The 24003-nt window shown below is 32.7% G+C and overlaps 2 protein-coding genes across 2 annotated transcripts; one reads left to right on the forward strand and one right to left on the reverse strand.

Moving 5' to 3' along the window:
* Window positions 1–4948: 4948 nt before the first annotated feature.
* LOC136230665 (HVA22-like protein e) lies at window positions 4949–6302 on the reverse strand. The gene is made up of 5 exons (XM_066019851.1): window positions 6156–6302; window positions 5972–5998; window positions 5767–5889; window positions 5469–5679; window positions 4949–5216 (listed from the first exon to the last, which is right to left on the reverse strand). The coding sequence occupies exons 1-5, from the start codon at window positions 6200–6202 to the stop codon at window positions 5196–5198; spliced, it is 429 nt and encodes a 142-aa protein (XP_065875923.1). The 5' UTR covers window positions 6203–6302; the 3' UTR covers window positions 4949–5195.
* Window positions 6303–17239: 10937 nt separating this feature from the next.
* On the forward strand, window positions 17240–18852 carry LOC136230754 (palmitoyl-acyl carrier protein thioesterase, chloroplastic-like). Its single transcript, XM_066019955.1, has 4 exons — window positions 17240–17887; window positions 17982–18159; window positions 18239–18307; window positions 18529–18852. The coding sequence occupies exons 1-4, from the start codon at window positions 17313–17315 to the stop codon at window positions 18757–18759; spliced, it is 1053 nt and encodes a 350-aa protein (XP_065876027.1). The 5' UTR covers window positions 17240–17312; the 3' UTR covers window positions 18760–18852.
* Window positions 18853–24003: the final 5151 nt, after the last annotated feature.

The raw sequence follows: 24003 nt of genomic DNA on the forward strand, positions 1-24003 counted from the left end.
GATTTTGATGATTTCCAAGGATGAGTTCAAAGAAGCTCTTTTTCATATGCATCCGGATAAGGCACCCGGTCCGGATGGTTTTAACCCAAGCTTTTATCAACAATTTTGGCCCATTATAGGGGATGACATTTTCAAAGCAGGGGTCCAATGGTTTAATCAAGGTACATTTCCTATGGGTTTAAATGATTCGATAATTTGCCTTATTCCTAAGTGTGTGGATCCTCAAACTATGAAAGATCTTAGGCCAATTGCTCTTTGCAATGTCCTATATAAGATTTTCTCTAAAGTGTTGGCAAACAGGCTTAAAAAGCTTCTCCCTTCCTTGATTTCTGAATCTCAGTCGGCCTTTGTTAAAGGAAGAAATATTACAGATAATGTTCTAATTGCTTTTGAGGTCATTCATTGTATGCGGAGAAATGTTAACAAAAAGCATGGTGATGTCGCTTTGAAGATTGACATTAGCAAAGCATATGATCGAGTTGACTGGAATTATTTGAAGGCAGTCATGTTAAAGTTAGGTTTTTCCAATCAATGGGTGAAATTGATAATGCTTTGTGTTTCAACGGTTCGTTACTCGGTTAGAGTCAATGATCAGTTGGTGGGTCCCATTTCCCCAAAGCGGGGTCTTCGTCAGGGGATCCTTTACCTCCATTTCTGTTTCTTTTTTGTGCTGAGGGGCTGACGGCTTTAATTTCTGAGGAAGAAAGGAAGGGAACAATTCGTGGATGTAAAGTGGGGAGGGGGGCTCCGGCAATTACTCATTTGCTTTTTGCGGATGATGCCCTCTTATTTTTTCGAGCATGAATTGGGGAGTGTAGGGTTGTGAAGAGAATTTTGGAAGATTATGCTGAGGCGTCGGGTCAAGAGGTGAATTATTCAAAATCGGGCTTTATGTGTAGTAACAATGTTGCCTTTGAACTTCATATGGCTGTTTCGGCGTTACTTGGGGTGGATAAGCCTATTGATAAGGGGCGTTATTTGGGACTTCCTTCTTTGGTGGGTAGGAAAAAAAGGGTTATTTTTGCTCATCATAAAAATGTATATAAATCCTCTAATTCAGTTTGGAATAGAATCAACCCGAACCAAACCGAAATAGTTTGGTTCAGTATGAACTGAACCGAATTAAAAGTCGGTTTAGTTTGATTTATAAAATTTGTCTTTATTTGGTTCGATTCGGTTTTTAAATCGAACCAGACCATGCTCACCTCTAGCAAGGATATTGTCAAGAATAGAACATCCATTAACAAAAGCAGACTGCTCATCACCTTCCAGAGAATGGGTTTAAGCCTACTACCTAAGACCTTGGGCTAATAATATACATATAGAACCTACCTTTAAAAATAGGCTATTATAAAAAAAAATATACAAAAAAATATATTGTAAATAAATAGAATTTATAGGACATGACTATAAATAGAGCGAAGATGTTATATAAAATTGTAGAAATAGAAAACAAAAATATATTAGATTCAAATAAGATAGTAGAAAAAATATATATTATTAACTATTAATTAATAAATATATTATTAATAACAATTTCCTACATAACATTGCAAAGAGACATACAACATTGCAAAGACATAAGAGCCTATAATAAAGATCATAATAGCTACGTTCTTGGTTGCCGTTGTAAATGCTACTTTTCCTCACAGTCTAGTCTTATTTCAGAAGTTCTGAAAATGAGAATATTTTTGAAAGTGATTCCTTGATTGTGATTAACACTATCAACAATTATGTTAGAAACATCAATGTTTCTATTAGAATGATTATTGATGATGTCTTACTTCTTTTACTTTTGCTGGAAGAGATTGTAATTGGGTAGCTCATAGTTTAGTTACAAGGGCCCTTGGTTTCTCATATTTTCTGTTATGATGATTTGACTGCTACTACTCAAGTTTTCTATGTAATTTGTTCTTGTTTTATATATATAAAAAAAGTGAAAGCATTAGCATTGTCATGCTTAGGAATAAGAGTAATCAACGAATCACTACCAAACGGAAAAAAACTATTGAGATCCACTCAAAACATATAGAAAAGACGTCATTATACCCAATGACACTCCAAAATTGCAGGAAGAGCTATGGGATTTATTACGATGCAGTGGTGGAGCCAAGAATTTAGACTTTGGGGTCTAATTTTAGATATGGGATTGATGGTAAATTTTCAAAGTCCAGTCTGTTAGAGCTGGACGAAATGTTTTTAGTTTCCAACGCGTTAAAACACTGCATTTTTAGTATGTTCGCTAAAAAATTAAGAGTGTCCAACATGAAAAGAGTAAACATATTTAATTTTCTATTAGTTTAATATTAGTTTCTAAAAAATTATAATATTTTTACTTTAAATTAATTAATAATGGTACCATATTTTTATAATTATTAAAAAATAAAATTAAAATAAATAAAAAATTTCTAAAATAAAATGAGGTTAGTTGGAAATTGAACCTATGACTTCTTAAATAACGGTATGTATCTTTAATTATCTCATCTACCTTTAAAATACTACATAGATGGAGTTTATATATACTAATGTTAGGGGAGGCTACAATGGGCAAAATGACTGATACATAAGGGTGGAGCCGGTAGCCGGGGGGCCTCCGTCTCTATCAAGACGCTACCTTGAATTCTTATTCCATAAACGACATCACAAGGTCCGATTCAACATCCTCACTCAAACAATTTTGGACATAGTCAATAACTCTCAAATATAATTCATAGGGTGAGAGTTAAATGAGGTAATGGAAAGGAAATAAAAGTAATGGAAATGAAAGTTAAAAGTTTATAGAATGTATTTGGGATTTTAAATATGTAGAGGAATAAAAGTTAAATTTACTCTACATAGATAAAATAATAATAATAATAATAATAATGAACTTTCTGCTACTTTCACTAACTCTCTATTTGGAGGTTAGAGTTTAAAAGTTTAGGAAGTAAACATTTAACTTCCAATAACCTCTTTCTAAGCAATGTGAGATTTACACATCCAAATCCTCCCTCGACTCAAATCTCCTCTTTCTAGCACTAGGCACAAACTTTACATCAGCAAGTGTTTTGACAACACCATTGTGGAGCTTCAGGCGAACTCTTCTGACGCCTTCAATCTTCATCTTCGAATTGATCTCACTCCGAATGTAGCCAAAATCTCCATCAATATGAAAGTGTCAAAACAAGTTCGATCTCTACAAATATGAATATCAGCAGCAGAATTTAACACCCAATCAAAATGATCTTCAACAAGATCATCTGCAACAGTCAATAAAAAATCACGATCTTCAACCACATTAGCAGAGGATTCACCATTTTTACCATTACCCTTCCGTAGAATCTTCAAGTCCTCCCTAAACTGTGGGCAACGAGATTGCATGTGACTAGATTCACCACAATAAAAGTACTCAATAGTACTCATATCCTTTTGTCGAGATCTTGATCTCCTGCCACGATCACTTTTCCTATGGTTCCTCCCCCTTTCTCCAGCTATGAGTATCTTAGGCAACTATCATCTTCTCGCATCATTTTCTCATTCTTTTTCAAAGCCGCCGTCACATCATTTAACTGCAACGTGTGTACAGATCCATCTTCAGACACAACCGGCTAGCCAACAACTTCGACAAATAAGTGCTCTCCAACTTCTTCCATAACTCTTTTGGAGATGTCTCCGTCAACACAGTCCTCTGAATCGTACTCCATTCAATATCTTTCATATTGTCGGGCTTCTTCTCCAACGCGATGTCAAGACTCTGCTGCACCAAATAGTCTTGAATCGTACTTTGCCACAACGTGAAATTACGCTTTCCACCAAAGAGCGGAATCTCATACTTGAACGTTGTAGACGACATCTTCTCTATAGCTCGGCTTATGCTCTTCCTCTATTATATACCCTCCCCTAGGCCGAACCTCGGCTCTGATACCACTTTGTTGGGACCAAACAAACAAACACACACCCATACAAAGAAATAATAGAGAAAAGCAATAAAGGCACACAACAATTTTAGCGTGAAAACCTCTTCAACAAGAGATAAAAACCACAGGATTCGTAGACCTCTTAAATCTCTACTATCAAAGGATTATAATTTTTAGACGGATAAAATTGTAATAAAAAAACTCTCGCTCTCTCACACAAACTCAAAGCCTAAGTTACACCTCCTAATTAACTAACCTTGAGAGAGTGAAATACATCAACTAAACGTCTAAGACCTATTTATAAAGAAACTCCTCATTGACTTCCTTATTTCTAAGGAATGTGGGATTCACATATCCCTTTATAATATTTTTAACCAATGTGGGAATGATTTGGGATCGAAGAAAAACTGTTTGCAACAGAGCAGATGGAGACTTTTCGTTGACCCTCTCCAAAAGGAAATGTGGGGACGGGTTCGAAAATAGAATAAGATTATTTTGTACTAAAAAAGGAACCTGGAGGTATTGGTTCACTAACACAGGCTATTGTGGCACAATTTAGTGAAATTGAGTGTCTATTCCATTGATCAAATAAGAAGGAATTTAGTAAGAAAGAATGGTCTACATACTCATTAAAGTGCATGTGCTCATTAAAGTGCATGTGATCAAGAGTGTTCTATTCTATTGATCTAAAAAGAAGAAATTATCTTACTCTAGTAAAATCAATCAATCGTAATCGTAATGTCATTTGTAATGGTAGTAAAAAAAATTATATATACTTGAGTTGATTTTGAACTTGTTTCGCAAAAAGATTAATTCATACTCCATCATCACAAAATAAATAGATATTAGATTTTCCATTCATTTATTGCCAAATAGGCATGGAAGCTATAAATAATAGGGTGAATTGACAACTCCATATATAATGAATTGAAGTAAAGATGGTCCATTCCATTCCATTGCTTGAATTACTGAGCAACTCTTTACACTTTCTGAAATAGTGAAATTACTTTTTCCTTTTCTGATATTACCAACCCATATATGTAATCAATACGTTTGAAAATGAAAGGAAATATTATTATTAACTAGGTAAAGTGTCCATCCCTATCAACATTACAGATGGGGTCCACAAGTGGTAGGGAGGGACCCCCTCATCTAACATTTCAAAATTAGTAACACTTGTACATTCAAAGATTGAAAAGATAAGACCCAAACCAATTAAAAAAAAAACTCAAGCCAACAAAGCAAAAGCAGCAACTCAATTAGTCTCTAATCTATCCTTAATTTCCTCCTCATCCTCCTTCAGTAAGCCTCATGCTCTCCCTGTCCGTCCATGTATCAGAAAATATTACTTATTAATATATATATAATATATATAGGTGTTGTTGATCACATGCCCCTTAATGAACAACCGTTAGATCTAGACTTAGATATAAGTTTATATCTAACGGTGAATGCACAAATTCACAGGTATTTCCAAAAATCAACAACTCTCGTAAACATAAAACAATATACTGCACATGCTTGTGCTAATTTTACCAACAACAATTGTTTAAAAAAAGAAATGGAACTTACTTTCTTTGGGGTTATAAACTGAACAAATTTGTTCTTCCCTTTTCCAGTGGCCGCATTAGGAGAAGTGTGCTCATTAGAATGACTAATTCCACCTCTATATTTCCTCAGATTTTCCCTCACATATCTTTCGTATATAAAAGCTGCTCCTCTGAACTGTGGTAATACTAGCCACGCAACGAAGACTAACTTCAAAGTATACCATATAGGAATCCTAAAAAAACAAGATACAATTAACTTTATCGTTTATTTAACCCACTTTAATGTGATAATGAAATTGAAAACAAAAATATCAAAATACCATTCTAAAATGGATTGGAGAACCATCTCTGTAAGAGTCAGAAATGAATACAGAATCCAATAAGCAAGCCACTGTTCATCATCTAATTTTGAAGGACTCTCTATCGCCACTACTGACGCATATCTGAATATAAAATCAAAATCACTTCATTTCAATTAGGAAAACTAATTTTGTAATTAATTCAATAAGTGGTACAAGTTCTTACAAGGGGTACAGCAACATCAAGACCGGCCTGTACAAGAGAATAACAAAACGATAGATTGAAAACATGGAAAACATGGGTTATGTAAACTGTGTTGTTGTATTAGAAATATTATTGGACTAATTAAAAACAAAAAATTAAAAACAAAAATTGAAACTTAAAAGAGAGAGTAATATTTATTACGTACCCAGAAAGAGTATGAACATGACTCAGAAACGTCCAAAACCGATTCATAGTTTCCTGTTTTTTCTTCAAATAAAAACCGATAAAAACAGAAGCGAAGTGATGATGACTTAAATATGAAAGAAGACAGTTTGGAGATATTAAGGACAAGGCAGAGGTTTTTACTTATATTGGAGGGTATGAGACACGTGGCAATCAAGGAGCGAGTATCGGGTTCTGCCTTAAACGTGTCCAAGTGATTTAGCACCGTCCAGATTGAGATGCATATGATGGACCTGCAAATTTAATTTAAAGATGAGTAAATAAAATATTAATCCTACTTTAATCACCATGTGGTGGTGATAAATCGTAATGGGTTTGTTCTTTTCCCCAGTTACAAGCCACGTGTTCATGCTCTTCATCAATTAGGTCGGTCACACGTGGCTTCAGGAGGAGGCTTAAATGCATTAATGTATGTATATTACAGGCATAGGTTATTTCTTTAATATTTCTTGTAGATAAAATCTATGTACGTGTGGGACAACATTGTAATTAATTAATTTAATTACTATGTATTATATGATCCCTGAATCTATTTTGGGCCTACTGGTTCCAAACCTAATCCAACAACCTTATGTCCATACATAAATAAGAAAATCAAGGGTCAAAAACATGCTTATGAAGTTATAGTATAGTAGGGGAAAGCCCGATAGTAGCCTCGTTTAGTAAACTTCACATATCCCTCAAGGATGTCTCGTTTTTGAACTTGTTAGCTGCTAAATCTCAAAAACGGGATGTGAAACTATGTTATTATTTTTTTAAAAATAATAAATAATTTAATAAATTTTTTTTTCTTAAATATTAATTTTCACTCTTTAATTAATGATTTTATTCAAATGCATTAAAAGTATGTTTTCTTATATTCCCTCCGCATCTCTCATTTTATAGTCTTAATCAATACATTAACATATGTCTTTTTATCTTTCTTTCCATACTTTTATTTATTTGATGCTAAACAACTTATAAAGCACATTCCGAGCTAGGATTTAAAAAACAAAATCTTTTTTTAGAGGATTCGTTGGATTGAGTTAACACTTTTCTTTAAAAGTGTGTCAATCCAATATGGTTATATCAAGTAATTTTGTAAATGACAATGTCAATGGTATCCTTGAGATGGATAAAAATTGAGTTATTCAATAATTTTTATTTTATTGTTTTTAGGTTTTAGGGTTTTCCTATATGGATTAAACGTTTTATGTGTTGTGTTGATTTTAAACTAATATTTCAATGAAAATTAATAACAATTAATACCACTATAATCACTAAACCGTTTTACAGAATTAATAATAAATATTAATTCCATTAATTCAATTTAATTTTAGTAACTATATATATATATATATATATATATATAGAGAGAGAGAGAGAGAGAGAGAGAGATGAACTCTAAAAACCGAACTAGTAGGATGTTTTTTTACCGAATTAATTCATGCTAATTACAATTAAAACCAATGTAACCACCAAAACGCTTTACAAAATTAATAATGAATAGTAATTCTATTTAATTCAATTAATGAGATTTAATTTTCTAATAACCACCATTGAATTTTAATGTGTTTTAGTCATCAACATTTATTCATGTGTCACTGCTTTAGCAAGTTTAGATACTAAATTAATAAATTCATTTGAGCTACCAAATTAGTCATTGGCTTTGGATGGCCTCTCTAACTCACTAATTAAAACTCACAGTGCTAGAATTAATGTGCTACCATTTCACTTAAATATGATAATCTCATTTACCTTAGACCTTAATAGGAAGAGCCTCTAGTTTAACTAGGTAATAATATGCAACATCAGTAAGGGGAGCTAGATAAGTTTCAGTCTTTATCTACAAATAGAAATATATAAATCAGAATAAGAAAATAGTAAAATTCACAACAATTATTCATAATGATTTTCATATACTTTGATAAAGAAATAGTTCAATTGAATGTTCCAATTACTTGAGTTCCTTTTTCCTGGTGGACTCGGAAATAACAAGAGAATGATCCATAAAAAAAGAAAATATGTTTTCTTCAGAGATGATAATGATGATATACGAAAATTCTATATTTTAACATTCTCATGCGTAGGAGTTGATCCATTAGAAAAGTAAAATGTCATAAATTAAAAATTTGAGCAAAGATGTTATCTAGTCGAGGTAGACGCTAGTAGATGAACATTAGTTAGCTAGAAAATTTAATTTGTAAAAGTCACTAAAAATGTCGAAATCAAACTGCTTTAAAACAAGTATGTCATAATGATGGAAGGAAGCAAAAAAAAATCATGTTTAGTGAAGAAGCCAAACCATAAAAGGTTTGACACAAACATAGAGGGGCTATTGGTGAACATGCAGTATAAAAAAGCTTCCGAATGATGAATGCTAGTAGAAAAACTTGTGTATAATAGTGCCATTAGTCAATTGATCTTAGCGGGTATAAGCTCTATTGATTTTGCAGAATCAAAGGATAATATTGGGAACCCGCCAACCTAAAGGTTAAACCAAGATCAAATTGAAAAGATATCAAAAGGAATGGGATTGAAGCCCACTAAATTTAAGGCGTTACTTATTGACTGGAGATCTCAAGATCTAGGTTCAAAGGAACAACCTAATTGTATAAACCTTGTGTGATCAATGTGGGGGTTAAACCTAAAGTCATTCATCATATGGTGTAAACAGTGATATAAAAATGAGAAAAAGGATCATATGTGCTTTTAATAATACATTGTACGTCAGTATTCTGAGCAAATAAATCACCTATGTGAGAGTGAAGTGTGTCGTTTTAAAGGAGATTAATGGGGTTTAGTTCTCTGAAACTCTTGTAGAAGATGAAGATTTTCATGACCATAACGAACATAACTATGAGAACCAATACAATGTTATGTTAGTATTTGTATGGAGTATATCATCGTTTACACAACAAACAAAATAGTTCAAGGACATCGCATTACTAGTCAGCCAATAAAATAAATATACTTTCACAAAGAAAGGTTCAAGGAACATTACTACCTATCCTATGTAGATATTGACTGTAGAAGGTTATCACCACGTAGTAAGCGTCTCGTTTGCAATTTTATTCATATTGGGGGTTGTTGGGTAAAATGAATAAAATTATGAAATTAATTAAAATATCAATAAGCACCTCCCTTTATGAATCATTATGTCCGTTCGTGAACAATCATATCCATTTGTGAATCATCGTATTCGTTCATGAACTATCATGTCTATCCGTGAATAGTCATGTTTGTTTCTGAACAGATATGTTCTTTTGAATTCTATTTATATAGAATGGAACTGTAAAAATTCAGAGACTATAGACTAGAAAGATATAAAAAAATACTCTATGGAATTTTTCTACTCTTTGTCTGTCTATGTTGTTCTTGTTTTCTACTCCAGTGGTAACAAATTTACACACGATAAGAGTTCACTTACATAATCTGTTGTATCTTAGAAGGCGATCGTCAATAGTGACGAAATCTGTCTTAAGGAGACTGTTAATACATGCCTCAAATTTGTCTAGATCTGTTCTTTAATTTCCAGTTTTTATTGTTCATATCTTTTCTGTGTTCATTTTTTTTTGTTTAATCACATCTAACAACAACATTTATCGACATGGGTAGTTGTTATTGCCATCGTATATAGAGTCTAGGATATAGTTTAGCCATCAAAGGAAATAATGAAATTACGAAGCAAAAGATTGAAAGAATAATGAAGGAACTTACATGTTTTGCCAATTTTTCAGCTGCGGGAGCGAGAAGAAGGATGTACACCAATTTTTTCTTGATTTATAGGAAAATGGGGATGATGAAGAGTCTTTCGATATCATTAATACATTTATTATTTGAATGTAATAATGATCTCATGGGAGGCGGCGCGTATAGGAGCATCATTGTGATGTCATTACTGTCAAGATAATGATGAAAACCTCATCTAAATGTGTTGATAATTGTCCATGATCAAAAAGCACTTTCTCTGCAAGGGTTGTCTTCCTCTCATTCTTAGTGAGACATCCTTAAGGGCGATAATAATTAACTTATTCGCACCAAAATCAAATAACATAACATTCAAGAAGGACAAACAATAAATAAAAAGTAGAAATATGGAAACATGTTCTTAAACTATACCTCTTAAAAACCACCATAAGCAAAGCAAAACAATGAATTCATCTTCGTAGTCCAACATTTATGAGAGTCTATATATTGTGGGATTCATAAACCATTATAAATTCCTCTAATGTCTTTTCAGATTCTAAGGAGAAACAATTACAAAATCCCTCTACACGTTGCAATGAATGAAAAGATTGGATGGAGGGAATGTGAAGGAGAGACTTTCATTGTGTTTTTAGAATTTCCTAGCTTTGACCCCTCATCTTGGAAGCATAATATTAGGTTTTCTTAGTTCAGCTATTATATAGGTATAAGTAGATATTTAATTTAGGGAAAATTGCAAAAATAGATATTAATTTAGTTTTAAGGTTGATAATATTTGACAAGTAAGTCGAATACAATCAATTTTAATGTTAAAAATTTTGTTAAATATTATCAATTTTTAAAGCTGAGTTAATATTTTCCTATCAATTATAGAGTTTATTTCAACTTTTAATTTGCTAATATAGAAAGGTCATGTTATGGACCGCGATGAGTACAGATCCTTCCAATCAAAGAATATCATGATTAAAAATACATGATATCATTTGAATGGTAAGGACTAATACTAATCCAACCTAAGAATTTCCTAATAAATAAATGAAAAATATTGTGTAAGGACTCATTTCGTAATACAGGATTAGGGTATTATGGAGTTTGGCTTTTTCTTGAAAATCATGATTAGATAGAAAATTATAACTTAACCACACTATCAAATTTAATTTTAAATATCATTTATTTTTATACATCATAAATAAAATAAGATTTTATATTCTAATTTACAAATCATAAATCTCGATTCATAAATCCTAAACTCTAAAAAATATATCAGATTTGTAATTTATAAATCTTAGTCTTTAAATATATTAAAAATAATGAGTTATATAGTTAGATATAATTAAAATTAGACCTAAACCATATGCAGCCCCCTGAACTTGTTAATTTTGACCATTTTGCCCTTTAAACTTACGGGCCGACCTATTTGCCCCCTCAACTATTTAAAAGTGGTATTAGCAACCCTCTATTTTTATTATAACGGAAACAAAATGAAGTTCCAATATTAGTACAAATGTTCATGGAAGTATTGGAACCAGCCTGCATATATGTAGACGATTTAGAAGGAGTTAAACCTATATGCAATTTTTACAATAGAACATGTGTACTGTCTATACTAACCTCATTTGCAGCTTGCTTTAGCAGTGCATAACTCTTTTTATTATGATATTGGTCTTGCAATGAGAACATGTCATTATTATCTCCGTTATAATGAAAATAAGGAGTTGCTAATACCACTTTTAAATAGCTGAAGGAGCAAATAGGTCGTCTCATTAGTCCTGGGGGTAAAATAACCAAAAGTGACAAGTTCAGGGACTGCATATAGTTTGGACCTTAAAATTATTACTTGATATAATCGTAGATAATTTTTAAGAAACGAATTTCTATGTAAATTTCCATATGGAGTTTTAGGATAAGCTTTTCACATGAAAATTACAATTACATATAAAATTACAACTAAGCTATGTTAGCAAAATTAATTTTAAATATGTCATTCTTTTCTACGTATCACAAATAAAATATGATTTTATATCCTAATTTAAAAATTCTAGATCTCAATTCATAAATTCTAAACTGTAAAAAATATATCCTAGATTCAAAATTTATAAATTTTAGTCCTTAAAATATATTAAAAATAATAATTTACTTAGATATAATTTAATTTTTTTTGGTAAACAGATATAATTCAAATTATTACTTAATATAAGGGTAAATTTTTTTTAAAAAAATTTCTACCTAAATTTTCCTTATAGGATTTAAAAGGGCTAGTTACATGAAAGTTAAGAGTGACTTAAAATATTACAACTTTACCATACGTAGAAAAATAATTCTAATTATGTCACATTCACATGCTTTCAATGTAATTTATCAATACGGGCAGCCTTTTAAAAAATGAAAATTAATTGTTTTTTTAAAAAAATTGAATCAGTAACCATAATTTGACAAAAGGATCAGAATATGGTGGCGGACCGTCTTGCGGCTGAAGGCCATGTGAGGTTGTTGGGTCTCTCAATTTTCTCCTCTCCTCTTGATTTCCTATATTCTCTTCTTTTAGATGATATGGTGGGGGTTAGCTTTCCTAGGCTGATCCCGGGTTAGACTGTATTGTTTTGTTTTTGTCTTTTTTTCCCTTCCTACCAAAAAAAAAATAATTTGACAAAAGGAAAAGAGTTTTCATCTAATAGACAATGTTAAAAAATGGGCATATCAATCTGAGTTCTTATAGGGAAAATTACACAAAAATTCATGTTTTAAAAATAATTTACAACTATATCAAGTCATAATTTTAGATTATGTCAAACTAGTAAAATCAATATTTTTAATATATTTTAAGGATTAAAATTTATAAATTAGAAGTCTAGAATATATTTTCTAGGGTTTATGATTTATGAATTGGAGTCTAATTTTTTTAAATTATAGTGTAAAATCATAATATATAGAGAACAATGACATATTAAAAATTAAATTTGGTGATATGACTTACATGTAATTTTGTATTTAATTATGATATTTATGTATTGACCCGTAGTTAAATAACAATTATAGATAAGGCCACACTACAAAGGGCCCAAAAGTAGTGCAATAAACTGAAGCCCAATCGGATAGTATACAGCTCAACAGGCCCAAAATATGAACTGCATTTACATTTTAATGTCTATGCTGCTCCATCTTAATTTCACAAATCATTAAAGACTCAACTGAAACTTCTAAATGTGCTATTATCTGGTTATTTAAATCTAAATTTATTAATTTTATGTCTTGTTATAATTTTAATTTTTTCACCCTAATATTTTCCTAAAAAAGTATCATCTAATATTATAATAAAACTAAATCTTGACTCGTCTCGTTCCATTTTTCGAAACCATTTTTCCTTTTTAATTATAAATAGAAGATAAAATGTGTTTGGTAACATTTCGAAACAACTATTTTTAACAAAAAAAAGTTCACTTATTCATGTTTCTTGTTGTTGATATTAGTTAATTTTTCTATTAAAAATAGTTATTTCGCAATTTTACCAAACACATTTTAAAGACAAAAAGTAGTTCCGAAAAATAGAAACAAATGGACATTAAATCTAATGGTAACTGTCATATAAAAATTAAACGTGTACAGAAGTTCAAATCAATTAAACTATGTTGATACAAATCTAAATTCAACAATATATATACAAATCATATCTGGAATGCATGTGCTAACGCAATTAGTTGATATGGAACGCCGCTATCGATCTTTCCTTGATTGAGATACTCAAACTTTTCTTTTCTTAAAGAACCAGTTATAGCTTTTACCATGGTCATATACTTCTTCTCTCAAGCAACTACTCCCCATATATGGAAACAGCTTAGGAAAGTCAGTGAAGTCGATGATATTGTTATCGACTGGATGAGATGGATAGGTATTGAAGAAGATGTGATGTATAACATACAACATCATCATGAATACTACATCATACTCTTCTTCATTGTGCCAATTTGTGCTCTCGAAAGCTTCATATATTTATTTGTGAGTTAAGCTATGATTTCCTCCAAAGTACATACTCTCAGTCTGTTCTTATTCTTTAAATTACTCATCCTTTGTAAAATTGGTTCCACCTCACCAAATCTTAACACGGTGATAAGTTCGAACACCCATTCTCCAAATTTGAGTTCAACTCCTTTGGCGTTGAACATCTCTCTAATGAAAGTAAATAATGTGCACAGTTTTCTATCCACCCAATGTCTGAAAGAACTCCTGTTAAACATTTCCATTTGATTTTTTTGACAATTTACACTCTACTTTCTCCATTACCTTCAAATCAGCCCTTACTGCGATTGATGTCTTTGTATTCAAGTTAAAAGGATACTTGAATCCTTTGATGCCGTTCAAACTATCATTCAGACGTGCTCCTCTCTTTCTCTTCTTGGAATTATTCTTAGAAGAATATTGGCGGAAATTTTCACACTATAAAAAACTGGCATTTGGGATAAGGGAAATAAGAAAACAAAACTACTTCGCAGTTAACGCCACTTCGAAAAAAACAAGCTTAAAATATTTCACAATTGCAGCAACTGCGAAACAAATGATAAAACTGTGACGATAATTGTCTTCACATTTGCGGCAATCCCTTCGAAGTGTATAAGAATGTGAAGGTACTCCCCCACTCAATTGTTTTCGCAGTTATAAAAATATTTCGCAGTGGAAGTAACTGCGGAGGAAATTCAACTGACTGATATGAATTTTCTCCGCAGTTGCTTCCACTGTGTAAGGCTTTTCATGACTGCAACATTATAGAGCTGTTGAAATAACAGTACTTCTAACACATTCAATCACGCAAATACATCCCAAATAAGTTTCCGGCTTAATACATCATTTGCCCCCTGAACTTGTACAAAAAGCTTGATTGGCCCCCTGAATTTTCAAAGTGTTCTGATAGCTCCATGAACTTGCAAAAAATGTTCAGTTAGCCCCCTGAACTTGCGTAAAACGTAATCAATTGATCACTCGATCGTAAAAAAGTAAGTTAAATGTGAAAGATGTATTCCACGAATCTTATAAAAAGTAAAACGACCAAAATCGGAATATACAATTCTAATATTTGAGAAGACAAGTTGTATAGTTGAGCAAGCAATAACTTCATTTTTAATCTATTTTTTAATTATGCAATAACATTCTAAGATACGTGGAATACATCTTCCGTATTTAACTTACTTTTTTTACAATCGAGTGATCAATTGATTACGTTTTACTCAAGTTCAGGGGGCTAACTGAACATTTTTTGCAAGTTCAGGGGGCTATCGGAACACTTTGAAAGTTCAGGGGGCCAATCAAGCTTTTTGGACAAGTTCAGAGGGCAAATGATGTATTAAGCCTAAGTTTCCAATGCATAAACATGCTACTAAACATAACTTTGAACTCTAAATAATATGAAAAACTAAACCCTGAATCCGTAAACCCTACCAAGTCCCAAAAATCGCATGATTTCTTGTTATTGGATGCAAGTAGATGGAAACATACATTCTTTCCAACATTTACTATTGAATTTGATGCAAAAATTCTAAAAATCGCAGTTAAAATTGTAGCAGTTGTTCGCAGCAAAAATCGCATTCAGAGATGTCTGCATTTGCGTCGCATAACACTTGTCCGTAGTTGGTGGTTTGATCTATCTAGTAAGAGTATATCGAATAAGTTAACAATGAAAGTATCTTGTTTGGTAAAAATATGTTGTTAATGAATCTAAAAATATAACTGAACCTCTTAATTGGATCATTTTTTTATAAACATGTATTTTTTATTATACATTATTATAATTTAAATTTATTAATTTTATATAAATATAATAGTTTACAAGTTGAATTAGGTTTGAGAATCAATTTTTTTACTTTGCTTTGGTAATTCAAGTTCGACGTAATACGAGCCAAACTAAATTTGGTTATGTAATTTAACCAGAGCAATCCATACATAGGTGTGTTGAATTCATCGAAAAGCCTTCTCCAAAGGAAATAGATTCTTAGTAAAAAAAAATTCTCCAGCAACCAAACAACATTTGCAATTTTGGATTCGATGGACCAAAACCATAATATTATCTGTTCTATAATAAAAAAAAATTAAGTTAAGACATAAGAATGAAAATATAAAAAGAAATTTAATTAAAAGACCTTGTTATCATTGTATTAATTGCATATATTAATTAACTTTTATCTATTTCCAAAATAAAAAACCAACTTAAATACTAATATATTTGATAAAAATAAATTAATATGCATAGATTGAAAGAGTAAATTTTTTCTTATAAAAAGACATCAATTATGAAACAGAAAGTATATAATTCTTATTAGTTGAGAGATACAAAATAAATACTATCATGAAAGAAAAAATAGCATTTGTGAATCTATATAAATCAATTAATTTATTGAAAGCTGTGTGCCTTAACGTAATAAAATTAATTTCTACTGAAAACAATATAAAGACAATACTTTAATTTGTGTGCCCATTACAATTCCTCAGTTCAAATGAGATTTAAACAAGAGAGATGCTGATATCATAAAACATCAAAGAAAAAAAAGAAATGTATTCAACAATCATGAATATAGGTCTACCGCCGAAATATAAAAAAGGGTTAAGGTGCAAAAATACCCCTAACGTTTTGGCTAAGGAGCAATTTTACCCCTAACGTTTAAAATGGTGCAATTTTACCCCTAACGTTTGTAGCCAAGAGCAATTTTACCCCTAACGTTGATAAATTGGATCAATTTCAAAAATAATTCATCAAACTGTCTTCTTGGTCATGACTCTTATCATCTACACGTCACATGTGCGTCATTTTATCAGTAACAAATCATAAACATATGTTGAGATGTGAAAAAAAAAAAAAACAATATACTGTCTTTTGTACGAATTAGATAAAAAAATTCAAAAAATTCACCGAATTTATAAATATTAATCTCAAATTCTATTATTAAATTACAAAAGATATGAAATCCTTTTTTTTAGAATGAATTGATATACAATTGGTGTAAACTAATGAACAAAAATATCTGTGTTTTATAATAGTGTCTGAAACTGACCCAAATTACCAACGTTAGGGGTAAAATTGCTCTTGGCTACAAACGTTAGGGGCAAAATTGCACCATTTTAGACGTTAGGTATTTTTACACCTTAACCTTATAAAAAAACACGTATAAACATAATTTAATTTAATTTTTGACGTGCAAGTTAATTACACAAATCTCTCAATTTTCTCTCCTACCAATTAGAGTTGTTGACCAACTAGTATTATTTCCTCCCCCCATTTACCCTATTTGCTTCCTTGTCAACTTCATCTTCCTGTATCAAATATATATACAACTTAATTAATTTAATTATATTATTTAGACCATCTAATACCTCATCGTTAAAATAAAACAACTAAATTTTTTCTTCAATCTCATTTATTTTTCTCTCATTCATTACATTTAGCTCCGACATGACATCCATGGCAGCAAAGTGCAACATTAGCTTACATTTTCCGGGAGATATTCACAAAGTAGAGAGGAAAAAGATTGCAATAATGGCGATGGAGGACACGGCGAAAAGAGGTGTAAAGGGGAAAAAGGTGAACGGTATACATGTAGCAGAGATTAGTCCTCCGACACCAGTAATGGAAGATCATAAAAAACTTTCAGACCATTCATGTTTACTAGGAAAATTCGTGGATGAAAAACTGGTTTACAGGCAGACATTCGTGATTAGATCGTATGAAATCGGGCCTGATAAAACAGCCACCATGGAAACTCTGATGAATCTTCTTCAGGAGACAGCACTTAACCATGTGACGGGGTCTGGTCTAGCTGGGAATGGGTTTGGCTCAACCCGAGAGATGATACTGCGGAAGTTGATATGGGTGGTCACTCGCATTCACGTTCAAGTACAGAAATATAGCTCCTGGGGAGATGTGGTTGAGATAGATACTTGGGTTGATGCAGCTGGCAAGAATGGAATGCGCAGAGATTGGATTATTAGAGATTATAACACCAAAGATATCATAACTAGAGCTACAAGGTACAACCTTTACCTTTACATTTATTTAATATGCTGATATCTTGCTCCACTCGGCTCGTTTACAACCCTAATTATTACGTTGATGTCTTAACAGCACATGGGTGATAATGAACATGGAAACAAGAAAACTATCGAAAATACCAGAACAAGTAAGGCAAGAGGTTGTACCATTCTACACTAATAAGCTTGCAATTGGTCTACACAACAACTGTCAATATAAAATCGATAAGCTTACGGATCAAACTGCACAGACTATCAAATCTGGTCTAGCTGTAAGTCTAATTATATAGTTATCTTAAATACAATTCATTTCATTAAATTAAATTAATGTATATGATGATGCAATTGCAGCCAAGATGGAGTGACATGGATGCCAATCAGCACGTTAATAATGTTAAATACATTGGATACATCTTAGAGGTAATTAATTTTCTGCACTTGTGATCGATCTCTATATGTATGCACTAAATTAGTATTACAGTAAATACACTTGAAACCAGACTATTGGTATAACAATTGGGAGGTTATTACTAAATAGAGGTTATTACCAAGTTGGAACCGAGTTTTTTTTATAACAATATAGAGGTTATTCTTATATAGAATATACTGTATGTTGATAAATGGGTGTTAATTTAATATAGAGTATGCCAATGAAAGTGCTGGGGGAATACAATATGAGAAGCATGACGCTAGAGTATAGAAGAGAGTGCCGACAAACGAACCTTCTGGAGTCGTTGACAAGCACAAGTGATCATGTAGATTCAAATTATGAGAAAGCAGAGTTGGAATATACACACTTGCTTAGGATGCAGGCAGACAAGGCTGAGATCATCCGAGCAAGAACTGAATGGCAACCCAAGTTCATACACTAAATTCAACACATTCATTTTTATATGCACATTTTTTTGTAACTGTAGGAACGTTGTGGATAGGAAAAATCATTGTTGAATCCTACAGCTATAATAATTTATGAGTGAATTTGTTTTTGAAATCATTGTTCAATCCTACACCTATCATTTTATTCTTCTTTTCTCCTTTATATTTTTATCTGTATTTTCGTTTCTATATTTTTTTTATCGATGGATTTCTGGAATTTTTTTTGTGACATACCTTTATATTTTTACTTTAATGAATCTCTTATAAAACTTTTGAGAATATTTATTAAAATATTAGTGATGAAAATTCTGTGATACTACTTTAATACTAAAACTTTTGACCGTACCTATCAAAATTAGTAGTAGTGAATAAACTCTTATCAAACTCTTCAAAATCTATCTCTATTTACTAAAATTTAGTAATAATAAAATTTTGATGACAGTCGTTTTGGAACTTTTTAGGATACAACAACAAAGCCTTAGTTCCGAAATGATTCGGGATCGACTAACATGAATCGTCATATGGAACCGTGCAATCAAATCAAGTCGTGTCAGCGATATTCTCTTCCTCCACTCTGACCTATCCACTGCCATATTCTCCTCAATCTCTAATAAACTCATATCACTCTCAATCACCCTCCTCCAAGTTTGGTTAGGTGTACCCCTACCCCTCACCACTACATCCCTTTGCCACTCTTCAGTCCTCCTAACCGGCGCATCAAGCGCTCTTCGTCTTACATGGCCAAACCACCTTAGTCGGTTTTCCCTCATTTTATTCTCAATAGATGTAACTCTTACTTTTGTCCTAGTTATTTCATTACTCACCCTATCTTTTCTCGTAGGACCATACATCCATCTCAACATACGCATTTCCGCCACCGACATCTTATGAATGTGACAGTGTTTCACTGCCCAACTCTCCGTACCATATTACTGTTGAAACACCTTTCCACATAATTTTGATTTGACAAAATCATTAAAGTTAATCCATGATTAAGGAACAATTAAATTTAAGTGCTTTGATTTAATTGTGCTAATATGTTTGTTCAATGATGAGTACAAATAAATACAAATGGAAATAAAAAGTAAGACAAGATGAAGTCAGCATGAGAATACAGCACAAGCTGAGTGGAGTGGAACTCAGAGTAAAAGAAGAAAAGCTATCTTCAGAACAGAAGCTTCAAGATCAAGCAAATCAACGAAGCTGAGTGGAATGAAACTCAGTATCAAAAGTAGAGAAGTCTTCTTTAGAAGTATGTCTTGCAGAACGAAGCTGACCATGGAAGCTGAGCAAAAGAGAACTCAGTATTTGTATTAGCAACAATCAAAGACAACGGCTATCAAAGACAAGCTGAGTTATCTTCAGGACAGCGCGGTTGTTCCGTTTGCTAAAAGACAAGATCCGACAGCTGTCTGCACCAATAATAGAAACCTTGAAATTATGCAAAAGCCAATTTCGAGATGTATGGGTCAACCGTTCTGTTGATAAAAGACAAATTGGCACAAAAAGATAAAATCTGTAAGAAAAGGACAAACCTGACGCCTGCGGAATTCAGACGACAGGATTGGCCTGCAAGTCTGAAGCTGACCAGAGCCTTGTCTCAAAAAGAAGCCGTTTGGATCAACGGACAAATCCAAGATTCAAATCATTTCTGCTTCAGACCTTAACTATAAAAGGACATGATCATTCTTGGATCAATAGCTGAATACAACAAGAAGAAGCATACATACAAAGCACACAAAAACCAAAAGAGATCTTACACCAAATTTCTATTCTTGTGTAAAAGCTAGATTGATTCTCTGTAATCATCTAAAGTGTTTTTCATTTGAAAAGAACAATTTTTATCAATTGTAAAATTGAGAGTGTTGTGCTGAGTACTCAGTGTTGAGTGCTTAGTGGTAGAGAAATCTAGGTGTTTGGTTATAACACTTAGTAGGAGTTGAGTAGACGAATAGAGGAGATACTCTTGTATATTCAACTACCTTGTAAACGGTTTGTGCTCTACCTTTAAAGAGCTCAGTATTGGATTTAAAAAGCCCGGAGGGATTCTGGGGACTGGACGTAGGTGGAGAGGCCGAACCAGGATAAGTCGTGCTGAGTAATCTCTAACTCTCTCAATATATATATATATATATATATATATATATATATATATATATATATATGCATGTGTTGCTTGTCATATTTACTCGGCATATAAATTGTTTAAATTAACACTGAGTAAATAAGAGTGCTGAGTTGGAAGCTGACCACAAAAGTGTCAATTCCCAACTCATATGTAAAATAGCTCTAGTCAACATCTGACCAAAGCTATCTTACGCTACAGTCGGCCGTACTGACCAAAGCTGAGTTAACAAACTCAAAAAAATATATTAAGTCAACTTAATTAAAAAGAAAAAGTTATATTAGTTCCTAACCCCCCCCCCCCCTTGGAACTAATCATACGGGACCAACAAGTGGTATCAGAGCCAAATAGCTCACTACTCAAAGATATAACTATCTTGAGCTGATCCCGATAAATGGCTGAGAACAGCACTCGCACTACACCATAGATGGTCTACTGCAACAGGCAATTAGTGTTGGCAAAGACCATAAAAGTATTGGATTAGACAAAAAGGCAACACTTTTGCTCATAAAAATGTGTTGGGTTTTTGCATGTTGCCATAGATGTCTGTAGCAACACTTTTTCAAATTTGTAGCAACTGTAATAAAAGTGTTACCATACATGTCTATACCAACAGTTTTCTTATCTAAGGCAACTACAATAAAAGTGTTGGCATAACCATAGATCTGGTGACACTATTGTTGAAAAAATTTGAGCAACACTTTAGTATATTTTTTGCAACACTTTATTTTTCAATACATTTTTTTAGAAGCAACACTTTTTTACACATTTACAACACTTTGTCATTTAACATTTTTAGTCTGTAGCAACTCTTTTCAGTACACATTTGCAACACTTTCTAATTTAACGTTTAATAAACTGAAAAAAAAATTCAATGCTACACTACAGAATACAGATACAAAATCAAAAACAATAAATAGAATCAAACGAAGAAAAGCTTACCTTACCTGGGTAGGAAGACGAAGAACTTCATCGTGTTTTCTAGGTTTTTTGGTCATTGATTAATCCCACGATTCTTCCCACAATTCTTCTGGTTTTCTTCGATGAATTTTATAGTGCTTTTTAGGTTTTCTAGAGGCTTCAATTTTTGGTTTTAGGAATTAGGATATTTCTGAATGCACAAATTTATGAAAAATGCTGCAAAAATAGCAAGGCTGTGATTTGCGCCTACCTCTGCCTAATGCCGCTTCATTCCGCCTCAGTCCGCCTAGCTCCACCTAGTCGAAAATAAATTGGCTATTCCATTTGAACCACCTGAGTGAGAGAGAGTGAGAGAGAGAGAGAGAGAGAGAGCAGATGTGAGGGTAATCTTTTTAATCGATTAGAGAGTGAGAGAGCAGATATGTTGACGGAGTAATTACCCAATATAATTCAATTATACCATTAATATATTTTATTTTATTTTTACTTTTTGAAATGGAGGGAAATAAAATAAGTCTTCCCTCCAAACTCAAAATTTTCCAACCAAAAATTTATAATTTTCTTTTATCTTTACCAACACTTTAAAACTAGTTCTACCAACACTTTAAAAATAGTGTTATAATAAATAAGAATTAACAAATTTAATATATCTATCCCAACACTTTTTAGAAAGTGTTGGAATATATGAAATTTAATCATATTTCTAGCAACACTTCAAGCAACACATGTATTTTGTGTTGTAATAGATCATCTATGGTGTAGTGTCGTTTCCTTCTAGGGAACCAAACAACACAGATACTCCCTGAGGGATTATCAATTAGTCGGCCTCCCCTATTCTTTGGATCAAACTATACATTTTGGAAGAATAGGATGAAGAACTTCATTCAAGCCACAAACATGAGTTTATGGCTTGCAATAGTTTAAGGCCCATATGTGCCTTATAAAACTGTTGACAATGAGAAAATTGTCAAGAGTGAAGCTGAGTGGTCAGAAGATGACCTTAAAAAATTACAAAACAATGCTTCGGCTATCAATATGCTTCACTGTGTGCTAGATGCTGCAGAATACAATAAGATTTCAGGTTGCGAGTTAGCACAGGAGATTTGGAAAAAGCTTGAAGTAACCTATGAAGGTACAAGCAAGGTCAAGGAATCAAAGGTGAACCAACATATGAGATTATACGAACTGTTCGAAATGAACGACAATGAGGACATCTCTGGAATGAACGCTAGATTCACCAACATCATAAATGAGTTAAAGAGGCTCGGCAAGAACTTCACGGAGGAAGAGCAGGTGAAGAAAATCCTGAGAAGCCTACCAAAGAGCTGGCAAGCTAAGAAAACAGCCGTGGAAGAAGCTCAAGACTTGACAACATATAAATACGACGAGCTGATCGGATCTCTGCTGACTCATGAGATCTCTATGAAAAATTTTGAAGCAAAAGAAAAGTCAGAAGACAAGAAACAAAAATCACTTGTCATGAAAGCTGACTCAACCGAAGCTGACTCATCAGATGATGAGGAAATGGCCATGTTCACAGGGAAGATGAAGAAGTTGTTCAGAAAAAATGAAAAGAACAGCAAGAGGCCATTCAGAAGAGGCGATAGGTACAAAGCTGAGTCTGGTGACAAATATAAAAAGGACAGCTCCAAGTCTGTCACATGCTTTGAGTGCCATCAAACTGGGCACATTAAGTCAAGCTGCCCAAATCTGAAGAAAGAAAAGAAGGGAAGCAAAAAGGCAATGGTGGCCACATGGAGTGACAGCGACGACTCAACATCGTCAGAAGCTGAAGCTACTGAGTCGGCAAACATATGTTTTATGGCCGATGATGTTGCTGACCGAACTCATTCTGAGCATGCTGACCTCTCTGAAGAATCTGAACAAGAAGAATACTCCAATGAGGTAACATCCTTACATATGCTTAGAAATGAAATGGTTAACGCCCTGAGTGACTTATATACACTGACTAAAAAATGTAATAAGAAAATAAAAGCACTCAGCACGCGGTGTGACGAGATTGAAGAGGTCAAGCTCATTGACCTTCGATATCTCCTCCAAGACAACTCAACTCTGCATAGTAATATTGAAATCATGCATAAGGTTGTCTCGGAAGTCCAATCAGATTCAAAGAAACTGAAAAAGGATGTCACATCCCTACAGAGCCAAACTAAAGGCTCAAACAAAAATAAAT

Source organism: Euphorbia lathyris, chromosome 1 (genome assembly GCF_963576675.1).
Source record: "Euphorbia lathyris chromosome 1, ddEupLath1.1, whole genome shotgun sequence".
Taxonomy (NCBI): Eukaryota; Viridiplantae; Streptophyta; class Magnoliopsida; order Malpighiales; family Euphorbiaceae; genus Euphorbia; species Euphorbia lathyris.